The sequence below is a fragment of the Mesocricetus auratus genome, unplaced genomic scaffold, assembly GCF_017639785.1.
Source record: "Mesocricetus auratus isolate SY011 unplaced genomic scaffold, BCM_Maur_2.0 Super-Scaffold_100691, whole genome shotgun sequence".
Taxonomy (NCBI): domain Eukaryota; kingdom Metazoa; phylum Chordata; class Mammalia; order Rodentia; family Cricetidae; genus Mesocricetus; species Mesocricetus auratus.
This window is the reverse complement of record NW_024429267.1, coordinates 4,744,256-4,759,280: the sequence shown is the minus strand read 5'-3', so window position 1 is coordinate 4,759,280 and position 15,025 is coordinate 4,744,256. Positions and strand designations below refer to the sequence as shown.

The window sequence follows — 15,025 nt, the reverse complement described above, 5'->3', positions numbered from 1 at the left end:
ACTCACTCTGTAGACCAGGCTGGCCTCGAACTCACAGAGATCCGCCTGCCTCTGCCTCCCGAGTGCTGGGATTAAAGGCGTGCGCCACCAACGCCCGGCTCTGCAACTGCTTTCTTAAAGCAGCAGCTTAGTTCTCTGGTGCACACAGAAGGACTCGGGTGTATGTATACTAATGCAGTGCAGCCAGGCCAGATCAGGACTGGTGGTGGTCTTATTCCTTTTATTTTTTATTTTATATTTTATTTTTGGTTTTTCGAGATGGGGTTTCTCTGTAGCTTTGGAGCCTGTCTTGGAACTCAGGCTGGCCTTGAACTCACAGAAATCCACTTGCCTCTGCCTCCTGAATGCTGGGATTAAAGGTGTGCACTACCTGGCTTGATGCTCATTATTCTTGAGCTTTGACTTGGCAAAAGTTGGTAAAGTGGACATAGAAATTGTGAAATGGCTGCACTTTTGAAATAATTACTTTTTCTTTTTCCTTTCTGTTTTACCTACTATCACTGGTGGGCCAGAAGAAAGTGACTCTGTCTTTATTAAATTCTTGTTTTTGAAAATGTAAGTTGTCAGAAGTATGCTATATTTTAAAATCTGATAATGGCTGTTATAATTTGATGGACCATACCTATATGTATGTAGACTTTACGATTAATATTAGAGTAGTTCATGTCCACGTACCAGGTCCCTTACATATACTGAAACAGATGTTGGTGGTACCAGCAATCAACAGCACATCACATTTCACGTGCTTTAAGCTGCCCCTTTTCCTTTCCCAGGCCCCTTTTCCTCCTAGGAGAGTTTGCAAAACCTAAGCTACATGCATCTTAAGCATTGCTCCAGAGTATTAAATACATATCTTTTAGCTGAATTTAGCAGATGTTGATGAGTAGCAATATCTTAAATGTTGTAAGAATCATATCCAGGGCATTTAGGGCTGAAGGTGATAGGATTTGGCTTTGTGAACAGACTTTCTTGAACAGTTACCCCAATCCCATTTGGAAGTGCTTCTTTCAATCCAGGTCAATCTGTACTGATACTTCAAGTCACCAATTGTCTTCTTTCAGAGTCAGAATAGTCAGCAGAGCACACTAAGAGAGAAGCTTATCCCTCTTACTGCTTGTCCTGGGAGGGCCCATGGGCAGGGCTCTGTCTTACTGGGAGGAGGTCATAATGACCAGGAACATGGCTGTTCTTAGGTAGGTCGTATGGATTCAGGATATAGCTGGAGTTATGACCTCGGCCTTCTTGGACCACACTGACTGTGGGCTCTAAGGAATATAGTGAAAAATGAGTTCAGAGAACAGATTAGCTTTGTTGCCTTTGTGGGAGGGATGAAAGTTCTATTTAACTTGTTGGGGAGAGGAACTGTGGATATATAAATCTGACAGATACATGAGGATCAGTACAGGTTTGTTCTAGAGATGGAAACCTAAGGGAGTGTACTGTCAGAATTCCAGCCTCTGCTCAACTAGAGGTTTAGGACATTCTAGAGGTGTGGGTCTTATGAATGCCTCTAGGATCAGAGTTGAAGTGCGGTGTGTGTGTAAGTGTAAGGAAGTGATTTAGAAACTTGCAAACAGCGGTTCTGATTGTTTTCTTTTTTCAAACAACATTCAGTCTAAGTGTTGTATACTGGTTCCCCACCCTGGCTATTTCTACTGCCTATCAGTTGTGATTTGTAAGCAGAGTGACATAAGACTTTGTTTTCCTGCATTAGAGGGGAGGGCAATCCTGGGACGGAGTTTCTCCTCTGGTTCCTTCAATTGCAGCCAAACGGGGGTGTGTCGTGGAGACAGAATGAGTGGAGGAGGGTTTGTATTCACTTGAGATGCTGCACTGTTGCCCTGGTTTTGCTAAGTTACTTATGTGAGACACCTACCAACTTCATATATATTTTTATTAGATGTCGACAAGGATGGCACATCTGTGTACGGAGACCCCTTGTGCACAGGTGACTTCATTTCTACATAACTGCTTTCTGGAAGCTTGCAGGTGAGAATGGGTGGATCCTTAATTGTGGCGTAAGGGTTTTCACTGCTGTTCAAGGAACAAGAACTAGAACTGCACGTAGATTCTTTCATGTAATCTGCAAGGCAAGAGAGATTGCTTAGGACAAACAAGTACATATGGATTCATTTAAATACCAGAAACAGACTGCAGTCAAGTTTGTGTGCCTTCAAGATCCTGGGGTTGAAAAGACTATGATATTGGACATCTTATTCAATGTCTTAAGGTATGCTTTCTCAGGCATTCTCTTCCACAGATGCATGTTTTTGGAGGATAAGAAAATGACTAGTTTTAGTGACAGGTGTTTGTGGTGCATGCCTTTAATTCCAGCACTTGGGAGACAGATGCAGGTGGATCTCTGTGAGTTCAAGGCCAGCCTGGTCTACAGAGCAAGTTCGAGAGAGGGAGGGAGAGAGAGAGAGAGAGAGAGAGAGAGAGAGAGAGAGAGAGAGAGAGAGAGAGAGAGAGAGAGAGAGAGAGAGAGAGGGAGGGAGGGAGGGAGGGAGAGAGGGAGGGAGGGAGGGAGGGAGGGAGAGAGGGAGGGAGGGAGAGAGGGAGGGAGGGAGAGAGGGAGGGAGGGAGAGAGGGAGAGAGGGAGAGACTTTCAGGACCTCATCTTTAGAGTGGGCTAACTGAAGTGTACCAGGTATAAAAAGCCTTCAGTTTCAAGCTGACCTTTGGAAAGGTACCTGTGTCTTAGCAAACTCAAAGTGTAGTTTAGGCTCATCTTCCCTGATCCTTGGGAATGTTGACTGGGGCTTGTTTCAGTTGTACCTTTCTCTATAATTAGAACTTGTTGCACAAGGGTGCAGAATGAAGTCTAATAAAAATGAGATGAAGTAACAGTAGCTCTGCTGGAGGAAGATCCCTTAGTGACTAGAGTCACAGAGGAAAAGGGACTTACTTCAACTACTACTCTCCTTTCCTTTGTGGGTGATGCTCTATCTGTGCACAGTAAACTAGTCTGACATTTGCGACCCTTAGCTGTGAGGCAGGCAGGGTGTCCAGAGCTTGACAGTCAAGAGGCCTCTCTAAATGTCTGTGAAAGTTAGCTGGTGACATTTGTAGGGAATCTTCTCACTAGACCCACCAGAGTTTACATTTGGGGCCATTATCTAAGCTCCCTGCCCATAGCTGTGATTTTACTGAAAATGTTAGAAAGTGAAAGTCGCATGACTGCAGGGGAACTGTGTGTGCAAGTGCCTGCAGTAGCAGATGTGCACCACGTGAATGGTCTTCTGCAGCAGGGCTGGTGCAGAGGGATTTACTCTGAACCTTGGCAGTTCTTGTTTTAGCAGGCAGCATTTCCTTGGTTTTGTGTAGCAGTGCATTCACCTGCTAGTTCCTTCAGGTGTTCAGAGTGCTGTGACGGAGTAGAGCAGTAACTTTCCCCCCTCCTCCTGCCTCAGTGCTTATGAAGAAATTGAGACTTAGAGTGGGGATCCCACTGCCTCTCAGTAGCAAAGCTAGTTCCAGAAGCAAAGTCAAAGCTCACAAGCTGGGTGAGAAGTTGGCTTTAGTCTGGCTGGTCTAAGACTGACCTTTATAGCACCTGACTCAGGGAGGAAAAATACATTCTTGCTAGATAATGAGCAGTCTCAGGCAGTTCTAGCTGGGACTGAAGGTAAACAGGTACTTCTACCGGTGAAAGCCTAATCACATAGAGAACGGTGACCTGGGTTCTGGATTGTGACTTGGCTTCAAGCTATCTTAGTTTACCTTAGTACAGGAGAGTGGTGTGAGCCTGAGAACCTCCCAGCCAGTTCCAGTATGGTTGGTTTGAACTCATCAGGCAGGGAGAGAGACTTAGGGCTTCTTGTATGAAAGCTGTTCATTACTAATCACCACTGTCTTGGTTATATATTATGTGGAATTGAGGGATTGCTTATTTTGTGTAGTATTTGAAGAGCGACCTTCATTCCAGTTTGTTATTGGAAATTTAGATGCTAGGTGTGATTGGGCGCATCTGTAATCCCAGTTGGGAGGCAAAAGCTAGCCTGGTTCACACATTATTCCACGCTAGCCAGGGCTTTATAGTGACACCTTGTTTCAGACCAAACAGAAAGAAACTTGGTTGGGGCTGGGCAGGAAGGGACTGCTATTACTGTTTAGAAATGAGGAAACCAAAGCTCAAAGTTTGTTAGTCTAAAGCTTAGTGTTTAGGTCTCAGCTGCTGTCTTATCTGACAGTCACGATGTTTTTCCATCAGCATATCTAGTCACCTGGAGTGTAAGCTCTTTACAACTGCTTCAGTTTATCCTTCCTAGAAATACCAAGGCCTGCTGAGAGGAAAGGCTAAACTTCAAGCTTAGTTTTTGTCCATTTCAGTATGTTCCTTCTCCTGAGCTAAATTGGAGCTGGGGTGGGGGAAAGGGATTAGATTCAGAGCCAAGGATCTTATATACAAGTTTCGAAGACTAAGACAAGATGGAGAAATCCATGGAGAGTGCTGGTTGGGGAGAGTGCTGAGTTATCCCTGCTGGGAACTGGAAGAGATATGGGGTAAGCAAGCTAGAAAACAGCCTCAGGAAGCCAAGCCTTTCCTTTGTTGAGTCATCCACCTGCCTGCTGTGATGGCAGGGTGTGGGGAAGAGTAACCAGCTGGGCTAGGATACTTCCTCATCCCTCCACAGCCCCGCTCCCACCCAGTGCCTGCTTGTCAGGCACTGTGCAAAGAAAGGGGAAGCTTGCAGTCTTTCAAATGCCCTGGCATTTACTGTCCTTATTTCCTCCTCTGGATGTCTGTAGTTGTGCATGTTATCTCAGTCAAAATGGATTTCTGAATGAGGAAGCACAAGTCTAGAGAGGAAACAACTTCCCAAAGTTGCTTTATGAATATGTTGTGAACTTAGTAAGCCTGATGTCCATTTAAGGTCCCAAGTTACTCAAATGTATATGGAAATGCAGGCACTAAGTATCTTTCTCATCTCTGAGCTACTGCTATCAATAGGAGGCCACACTGCTGCTTCTGTTCCTGAGGTTAAGTTAGCATCCTTCACTTCAGTGAGAGATAGTATGTGGGGCAGGATGGGACCTGTGTGAGGGTCAGGTGGTGTCTACAAGAGTTGTCAGGATGTCAGTGGGCTTCTAAATGTCTGAGAACCCAGTTACTTGAAGGAGTGGGTAGCAGGAGAGCACAGGTTGGGGGAATGACAGTACAGGCTCAAGGATTCCCATACAGAAGGCGAAGAGAAGTGAATTTTTTTTCTGTCACACTTTGAAAGCATGACAGAGAGGAATTGGACATGAAATAGTTTATTGTACAGTAGTTATGCTGAAGAAAAAGGAAGCCAGCTGCTTAGCTGTGTAAGCAGTCTCCTTCAACCTCCTGGGTGACAGTGAGTGGAGTTCCCAGTTAGAGAAAAAAAGTAGATGTTACCTGAATTAGAACTTTTAGAATGTCAGAGTTGGAAAGGGCCTTAGAGATGGTGCTATTACAACTGTCCTTTAAAAAAAAAAACCCAAGCAAGAGCCACACATACTGATGTGTTTAGTGAGTATCATATAGCTGAACTGGAACCCAGATCTTTTCATTCTCTGGCAATCCCCCCTTCCCACCCACCCAAGTTAGAGAGCCCCTAGACTCTTAATTAGTCCTGCTGGGTTTGACTTGCCCCTATTGCTTTAGGAAACACCCTTGGGTGCCTACCTACCCTCCCCCCCCCCAATATACACAAAAGTTTGGAGAACCCCCTAGACTCTTAGTCCTGCTGGTTTGGCTTGCCCCCATTGCTTTAGGAATAGCTTAAGTTAGTGACATGAAGTAGCTAGTCGCGGATATTTGGGGATTTAGCCAGCAGGTAGGATTTGTTTCATGTATTTTATAAGCATTTCCATACACTGACATTTCACTGGCCTCTACTTGAACTCTGTTGTGCCATGTTGGCCCCCAACACTTGATGGACATTTGCCATCAGTTCTAATTTAAAGCCTGATTAGAGCCAGTTGTGAAGCAGAATCTGGCTGCTTGCCTGTGAGAGCCTCCTATGTACTCAGATGATTCCATTAGACAGGAATGCAATGATGCCGAGCCTGACTTTCATTGGCTTTGCTTTACATTTATGGTTTTGAGTTTAAAACTAGTTACCCTAATCACCATGCACAGGATGACATGGTGTACAGGGAAGGTGTGTTTGTATACTAGTCTTGGGGCCTGTCTGAGCTATTCTCCATTGAGTCATCCATCTTCTCAGAACCTCAAAGGCCTTGGGAGAGCTCTCTAGTCCCCATTCCATATTGAGAAACAGATTTTGGGTCATAGCAAACAATTGGCATATGGCTCTTCTGTTGGAAGCCTCACATACTGAAATGGTGTTTGCCTCCATTTGGATGGTTTAAGCCAGAAGAACCCTCAGAAACTTGCCATAATCAAGCTCCTGGAGAATACTGTCTATGGGCTGGCTCAGAGCTTGGGATGGTCTCCCAGGCTTTGCATATCTTAAACCACCATGCTGATGGTCACTCAGCTCTGCTGTTCTTTCTTGTAGCACACACTACCACCTGCATTTTGCTCATCCCACTTCTGATAGCCAACTTCCCAAGAGTTGTACACAAGATCCTCTCCTTGGTTAGGAGATGGCTGTGCTAGGTCTGAAAGATCAGAACAGAAACCTGGGACATCTGGGGCAGTTTAGACAAACAATAATTGGATAAGTTGCATAAGAATAGCCTAAAGTACTTCTCTCAGTTGTAGAGTATAGGGCCTCCCTCTCCATCTACTGCAGCAGAATCTGATGTGGGTGTAAACCTGCAATTTGAACACACTTGCAGGGTGATTCTGGTGCAGAGGTAGATATGAAATATCAGCTGGGATCTTTGCTGACTTTTATTACTGCTCTTTCAGTTTGACTGAGACTTTGAGACATTCCCAAAGACATCACGTTGGTACCACTTTTATGATATAGAAAAGCACTTCCCATCCAACTTTATTGGACACCCAAGATGATCTTGTTAGATAATAAGACAGGCATGAGTCAACAGGACAGGCATAATTATCCCAACCTTGCAGATGAAGAAGCAACCTTAGGAAACACACAGTTAATAAGTGACAGAGTTCCAAAGCACCCTGCCTAGCTCACATGTTCCAGCATTTAAACCTAGGACCTAATTTGGGAGAGAGGGGCTGGACTTGATCTTTGATTTTTGGCTTCACCTGTAGACTTCCTAGAGGAATGGTCCACCTTGTATGTAGTTCCTGTGGGTATGTAGTTCCTGTGGCGTAGGGATCTGTCTTGGCTTCCCTGCTCTTGGGCGCAGAGATCACTTGAAGGTAGGGGCTGTTATCATTGGGCATCTTTTCCATTCCTTGTGCACCAAAAAGGCAGCATGTTTAGGGTGGTGATCCTTGCCAGTACAACAGAAGGCCTCTGGGGCAGGTAGATTGACTTTATTTCAGATTTATAATCAATTTAACTTGTACTAATTGGTTGGATAATGATGGTCTACATTTCCAAAGACATTTAGTTGGCATCTATAACAAACCCACAAGCATTTGCTAAGTAGGTGCAACTGCAATGGAAATGATGAACTCATTATTATTAGGATTACTCCTGGGCAGAGCCACCCAGTGGTTCTGGGTCCTGTGATCTTCTTAGTTTTTTTTTTTTTTTTTTTTCTTTTTTTCTTTTTTTAGTGGCACAGGGTTTGCAGTTTTCTCTCAGGCAGAATTCCTTGCCATTTCAGATAGGTAACAGGATATCAGAATTAGATACTCTACCTTTGAAGCCTTTGTCCATAATGTATGTGTTCTGACGTCTATCCATTCCACACGTGCCTGCATAAAAACAGAAGGAAAGAAAATACAGGGTGAGGTTTCCTTAGACAGTTGGTTGCTTCCCCTCCCCTTGCTTTTTTCTTCCTTTACACAGAATGGTTTACTCCTAGCAAATTATTCTGGATTTAATCTATTCTAAGTAGTTTTGAACATAGAGGGATTCTTAAAGGGCTCATCACATTAAGATGGGCTACAGCAAACCTCCCCCCCTTTTATTTTTTGGCTTTCCTCTTAGCCTGCATCTGCCTTTCAGTATGCCACCTTTGATGTCTGTAGGTGAAGTTCCAAGCTTTAGAGGCACACAGGGTAAGGAATGAAGCCAGACTATGCTTAGCTGGAGGGAGAGATGCAAAGAATTCTGATTCTCTTTTCCCTTGGTTTTAGAATGGAGTTGGAGATAGGGTTTCTCACCTCTTAGCTCTGATGGGAGCCAGAGAGAAGACAAGTAGCTGGGGTACTTAATTAGTTACTTTCCAGGAAGAATAATCATTCCTGGCCACAGCCATCTTGCTCAGTTACTCATTTTGGAGGGCATGGGAAAGTAGAGCTTTGTTCCTGAAAATATTGCCAGTGTTTTTCAGCCCTTATGACTTCTTTCTTCATTTTGTTAGTTTTTTCCTAGGTTCCCAGAATGCATGGTCCTGACTCCTAGCCAGAAGCAGGACATAAACGTGAGTTGATTGCTACAAGTGATCCCAGGGATAATACCAAGTCTTGCTTTTCCAAGTTGGGACAGTAATGTTTAACTCACAGTTAACCCCCTCCCTTCACTCTGTTGCTTTGTTTTGCTGGTTTTTGTTCTTTTAGATTGATTTATATTTTATATACATATATAGCCTATGAGCACACATGAATACAGATGCCCACAGATGCCAGAGGTATTGGATCCCCTGGTGCTGGAGTTTCAGTGGTTGTGAAGTGTCTAATATGGGTGCTGGGAACCAAGAGAAGTATGAGTTTTTAAACCAGATACACCTTTGGCTTTAACTGAAAATAGTACCAAGCAAGGCAGTTGGCAAATATTTACTAAAATATAATTTAACTGCACCTAATTTGCCCACATTTCTGACACCAAAGACAAACCCACTGATCTGGATCTTTCCTCCACATGGAGTTCCCAAGTTGAATTTGCAGGAGTTCATGCCTATATACCCACCTTACACACCTTCCTGAGTGATACAGCAGAAAGCAAGCCATTCTAAAAGTCCCAAAGGAACCCATACCCTTTAAAAACCTGCAGCAGGCCATGCTGACCTCAGTTTAACACTAAATAGTCAAGGGCTTCCTTTGTTCTCCTTAAAGAATGGAGGGTGCCTACAATGTTAGCCCTCCCACCCCTTTTAGGAAACAGCAGCCCAAAGAGTGTCAGAGACTTGTTCAAGAATATACAAGCAAATACAAAGCTGAGTTGTGAGCCTAGATCACCTCAGGTGTTCTTTCCCAATGGCCACAGCTAGCTGGCTGTGAGCTAACGAGCTACAGTGATTGGAAGTCTGTGGAACAAGGAGGAACTAGGCCTGAGCCCAGATGATGCCTGCATGCTCCCATTCTCCTATTTGGATCACAGTGACCTAAAGGTGAAGCGAGGGTAGGGATTGTATTATAGTCCTGGGGGTACAGAAGGCCTAGTCAACAGAATGAATTCTGAACCTTCATGCTTCCTGGATTAAAGACCTGTGGACGTTGACTTAGTTTCAATAGAGCACTAAGAATCACCTAGAGCCCAAACTCAGACCTAGAGTTGTCTAGCATTCTGAGTCACTGCCCCAGAGTGCCTTAGAGGAGCTACTTTGTAGGGAGGCCACATTCCTTGTCCATCCTTTGTACTCTTTTGACATTATTATTGTAACTGATACATGTATTTCCCCTTTCAGGACTCAGTTGCCAAGTGTCTTTTTCACACCCCTCTCAGGCTACCCTGTTTAAGCTCAGTGAGAGAGCCTACCTACCTTCTCCTGGTCTCTTGTCAACTCCACATCATTTTCTAAGAAGATATAGTTTGAGCCACTGTTAGGTCTCGGGCCTTTCTAGGAATCATTGAACTTTTTCTCTAGAGAGCCAACCTTCTGTTACCTACACCATTACTGGGTTGCATGTTGCAGAATGGAGAGTACAGTTAGGTTGTGTTCCCTCCATAAGCAACCATGATTTGTCTATATCAGCTAGCATGGTGAGGGTGAAAAGGGTAGTAGGAAGGACTGGTACAAACTGCTGCCTTTGGGTAGGGCATAGGGGCTATAGAATAATCTTGGGAAGGCTCCATGGGGACAGGGATGGGGTGTAGAGCAGTCTGTTCTCAGGGTGGAAGGAAAGGCTGGGGGATCTGACCTGGTGAGTGTGGCTCATTGTGGCGGCTGAGGTGTCTAAGTTCAATGTAGAAGTCCTCGGGCGGGTACCTGGCCTCCAGGGCACTGATCTGGAAATGGGAGTCTAGTGAGAGGAATGACAGGGAGGAGCCATTATTCCCAGGGCCTGGATGGCAGGAGAAGGGGATGGGAAGCATAGGGTAGGGTAAGGGGCAGGCCAGAAGGAATCAAGATCTCCATGTAGCAGTCAGAGGGGCTGGGGTTACCTGTCCTTTTCTCCTCCCTTCCCATTCCATTCCGCCCTCCACTAGGGTAGTGGGGAAAACGCCTTGAAAAGTGCCAGGCAGAGGATCCTTTTCCATGTGGCAAATACACTTTCTGTTTCCACCTGGAAATCTCCACATCCCATCCCTAGTAGTCGCTGGGCCACAACCATGCTCTCCTTGTATACCACAGGGGAAGCCATGCTCGGGACTCAACTCTTGCTTTGCGATGGGGCGGCCCCCCTTAGTACAGAGATGAGGGTGGGACTGATGGGGAAGATGACTCAAACCACTACTGACCTAACACGTTCACATAGCTGTAGGGGGTCCAGCCTGCTGTGTCTCTGTCAAGGGACTTGTTACTCAGCTGTTTGGAGAGGAGAGCCAGTTAATACCTCGTGCCTCAGCTGCCCTTCCCCAAGTTGGCACTTGGTCCAGCCTCAGTGTACCCATCTCCGAGACGCTCCTGAGCTCCCAGGCCCTAGGTGACTGAGTAAAGGAGGACCAGGCAGATGTTATATGACAAGCTACCATGCTGTAGTTGAGGCCAATGAAAACAGCATATGCCCAAACTAAGTTCTCAGGCCCCTGTGGCATACAGGATTATGCTGCAGAAGTGGGGTGTTCTGTCAGTTTCCCTTCTGAAATACAGGGCATCCCCAGTACAGAAGTAGGGGCTGCCTGTAGTGCTTGCCCCTGGGCCATATATGACACTCTCTTTGATGTGCCCAAAGGAGAGCTCTAGTCATGAGACTAAACGATGCAGTCATCTCCCTGCATTCTGTTAACTGTTCTTTATGTGAGGCAAGGATGGTATTTCAGACATGAGACCATACTCATAGATACACAGGAGCCAGAGGCAAAGCTGACTCTAGAATTCAGGTCTCAGCTGCCTGTCCCCTCCATGGCATCACGCCTACCTTTGCTCAAGGGCTTCTTGTCTACATAGGGCCAGTCTCAGCCCCGTGAGGGGGGCCAAACCAGTCTTCTACCGAAAGAGTAGCTGGCTCTTACACAAATAATGTCATGGCCTAGAGTCTTTGTCTCATCCCTGGCTTGTGGAGAGCCTGATGCAGCTTTGATAACATGCTGTAGGTAATCAAGGGCTGTCTGTTGGATAACTAAATTCTCTTCTCTTAGCCCCACAAGCTTAAAGCTGAACTAAGCCTGAATACAAGAGTCTTGAGTGGAAGATGGCAGACAGAGTGGCCAAAGCTATTGTGCCTCTAGGTAACCTGCATGCAACTTGCCTGTTTTTTAATAGAAAAGCAGCCCCCACCCAGGTCTGTGGACGGGTGGTCATTCTTCAGGGGACAGATAGGGAAGAAGCCTAAACTAGAAAGCTATGCTCCTGATCCAGAATAGATGATGGTAAAGGAAGCCATGTAGCCTCAGATGGTCCTGCCGTTCTGATGTTTATGTGTGGTACATGCTTAGGTGGGTGTCAGGAGGTGTGTACAGCAAGAGCCCCTCACAAATCTTATACTTGGGGTTGTTCATATCTCAGTCTCTCACTCTACCTATTGCTTGTCCATCAAGGGATGTACTACATGCTATCTATATGCATCTGTGATAAGACATCTCTCTCTAAGGTTTGTAATATTTGTAACTAAGGACATCTACCTATTCTATGACCCACTGCTATACCGGGAGCTGTTCGGGAGGGCACCACCCCCTTTCAGCAAGAACACTAGCTAGTGTTCTCAAAGAGGCATCAAGGGGTTAATTGAATAGTGAGTTACTTCAGAGTATATTGCTAACACACTGCAGTAGTTTGTGGTAAGCACATACATTTTGAGTATATGTATTGGTCCATGACCAAAATGGCTACATGGAATACACAGGTGTGGGATAAGATGGTTGCATGTGATGTTACTATGTTCTGGTAGGTACTAGTTATCTATATACAAGGTGCATGTATGTTTCAGTGAGTGGGCAGTGTGATGTGGTTGCATAGGATAGAGCTTGCCGTCTCCATACAACATACTCTTTACCAGTTACATGATTCAGAGTGTTCTCATGTCCCATGATTCCTAGAATTGCTCTTAATGTAGAAGTTTCACACAGCCTATATGTGGGGGTGCAGTTCCTTCCTGGGAAGAAGGTAGTATTAAATGAAGAGGATAGTGGGTGAGGGTTGGGGAGCCATGGGGCCAGTACCTTGGTGGGGCTGTTCCTGTCCAGAGTGCTGGCCTGGCTGGTGGCAGGCACCCCGCACGCCAGTGTGTGGTAGCTGGTATTGGAAAAGCACTGGGCATGGCTGCTACTTTGAGACAAATCTGGGAAAAGAACAAGGAGCCATATTCCATCATATACCTGCCCTTGGTTGAGATGCCCCCAAAACTAATGTTGGGCTGGGCATTTTTGAGTATATCCCCCGCAAAGAGACAGCCAAATCTCCCACATTTTCCTAGCTGCCTGCCATTCAGCAGCCCTAAAACAAGCAGGAGAGCTAGCCATGTTTTGTTCTTAGTAGCGCCAGCTTTCTGTGTAGTTCACAGACCAGGCTTGCTAATATTGGGGTATTGTGGTCAGCTGGAAGCTATTGACTGCTGGCTTTGAGTTGCTGTTTTAGGTGGATTGACTTTCTCTTGTTGACCCCAGCTCTTCAGAGGATTCTACAGGACGGGAAAATCCAGCCATTCCTGCTCATTGTCATTATAAAATAAAACTGCCAAATCTCGATGGGCCTGGGCTTTCATCAGAGGATGTTGGCTTGGCTGGACCCTGGAGTGGCCAGGAAGTCTCTGAAGGCAACGGCTATACTGAGGCCAGTGCTGTCTATCCTGTTCCTGGCACACAGCAGGCACACTTGGTAGGAATGGCAGATGTGGTCTAGGTGCTCTTAAATTAAGCACAAGTACAGGAGGCTATAAATCAGTTATGAGCCATTGGAAAGTCACCACCCTCATCTCAACAGTGTAGGCCTACCCAATACTAGGCACTTTGGGAGCCTCTACTCATTAGCTAAATATGAAGCACAAAGCCTTTTTGTCAAGTACCAGAGTTCAGAGGAGAAAAAGGATCTGGTGCAATTACATACACACCTCACTCAGATGCTCATTGGCATTTCTACCATATCTAAGCACACAGGGCTCTGGTACACCTGTCAAAAGGACACTTTCCAGACTTGCAGACCTTTCCCTAAGTGAGGCACCACCCCTCTTACTACACTTCTGGGGCACTCCTCAGGGATGGCCTGGACCTCCCAGGGAAAGCAAACATCAGTAGGGCACAGCTTGCCAAGGTGTTCAGGCTCCGAACTGTCCTGTGGGTTGCTTAGAAAAGTTGCTACTTACTATAAATGTATCATGTAGACACCGCCAAATGAGGAGGGTGGGGAAGTGGGAGGTGGCACCCAGCTTGAGTTCCTAGGAGCTTAGGCTCCAGGAAGCAACACCTTCTTGGAACTCCACAGACTTCTTCAACCCCATTTTCTCTATGGGGTGAACATCCCCGGGCCCAGTCACCCACCCTGCAGTTATAACCACCCATGTTGAAACAAGAATGTAGATCTTCTTGAGAAGACCACATTGCCTCCTGTTGGGTTGAATGGGTGAAGAAGAGATGCTGGGACATAGCCTGACCTGAGAGAGAGTAGTCTGTGCTGGTCATCCTCATGGCTGGGGTATAGGAGACACGGGGAGCCAGGTCACGGCCTTTCTCTTTCTGCCGCCTCCGTCGCCAGGCATACAGGCCCAGCAGCACCACAACCAGGAACAGCAAGAGGATGATGCCTGTGACAGCACCCACCGAGTGCCGCTCTGCTCCCAGAGCTGGACTGATCTTGGTGTAGGGATTCAGCTCATCCATCATGAGGGCAGCTGTGGGCAGAGGGAGCCTGAGCCAGAGGTGGGCCTGATTCCAATAAACTTCCTGGCTTTGCCCCTTCATCCCTACTTAATCTCAACCCTTACGGTGCCTCTGTTTCTTCTAATGTCAGCAAAAAGATCAACTCCCAGAGGTCACAAAAAGAAAATGTGATTCAGATGTGAAGCAAAATAAATGCTTACTGAATATTTACTCAGGTCCACACATGAGTTAAAGTTATTTTATCGTGTCAGGCCTACAAAAAGGAACTAATTATTTACCTTTTCCCACACAGTTGAAAAAAATAAACTGAATCACCAAGGTTAGGTAACTTGCTGAGTACACCCAGCCAGTAATTCAGTCAGGAAAAACTGGCTTCAGCTACTCTTCCTGCTTACCAGCTATGTGATTTAAAGTGTCCATGGGGACAGTAACTCCAACTTCCCCAGGGAGTCATAAGCATCAAATGATAGACTGGTGTTGACAGCTGAGAACTCTGTCACTGCCCCAAGACACCTCTTGATTATACATGTGTGGCTAGGTCCCCCTGTGACTCCTCTGGGGAGGGTCTTCTCTGTAGCTGTGCAGCATCTGGACCTTTCCCTGGCTGAAGAGAGCTGGCTATCACTCTAGGGAGGCATGTGCTGCATTTGCCTCAACCACATGGCTTCAGACTGCAAAGTAAGTTTGTCTGATGTGGGTAACAAGAGCATATTTTCTGCTCCCATCTTCTAAGACCAATAGGAGCCTCCCAAGTCTGCAGAACTTTACAAAGAGGCTTTTACATGCACAAAGCCACCATTTACAGAGGGCTCGTAGGTGCCAGGCATGTGCAGAAGCCTTTCTTGAATTGCCTCAATTTGATCCTC

General features: G+C 45.9%; 1 protein-coding gene across 19 annotated transcripts in view; it reads right to left on the bottom strand.

Moving 5' to 3' along the window:
- Megf11 (multiple EGF like domains 11) overlaps positions 1–15,025 on the bottom strand; it is a 311,453-nt gene continuing 296,428 nt past the window's right edge. For 3 of the 19 annotated variants that reach the window (XM_021230389.2, XM_040739706.1, XM_040739712.1), the window contains 4 exons: positions 13,934–14,170; positions 7,721–7,777; positions 1,877–2,083; positions 1–1,265 (listed from right to left, as the gene is read on the bottom strand). In XM_021230389.2, coding sequence (XP_021086048.1) covers positions 1,108–1,265; positions 1,877–2,083; positions 7,721–7,777; positions 13,934–14,170 — 659 coding nt within the window. In that variant the 3' untranslated portion in view covers positions 1–1,107. Of the gene's footprint in view, positions 1,266–1,875; positions 2,084–6,816; positions 7,371–7,720; positions 7,778–10,105; positions 10,208–10,646; positions 10,714–12,506; positions 12,626–13,933; positions 14,171–15,025 lie in introns of those variants that run through there. The other 16 variants (XM_005075553.4, XM_021230386.2, XR_005874712.1 and 13 more) reach the window with 15 other exon arrangements.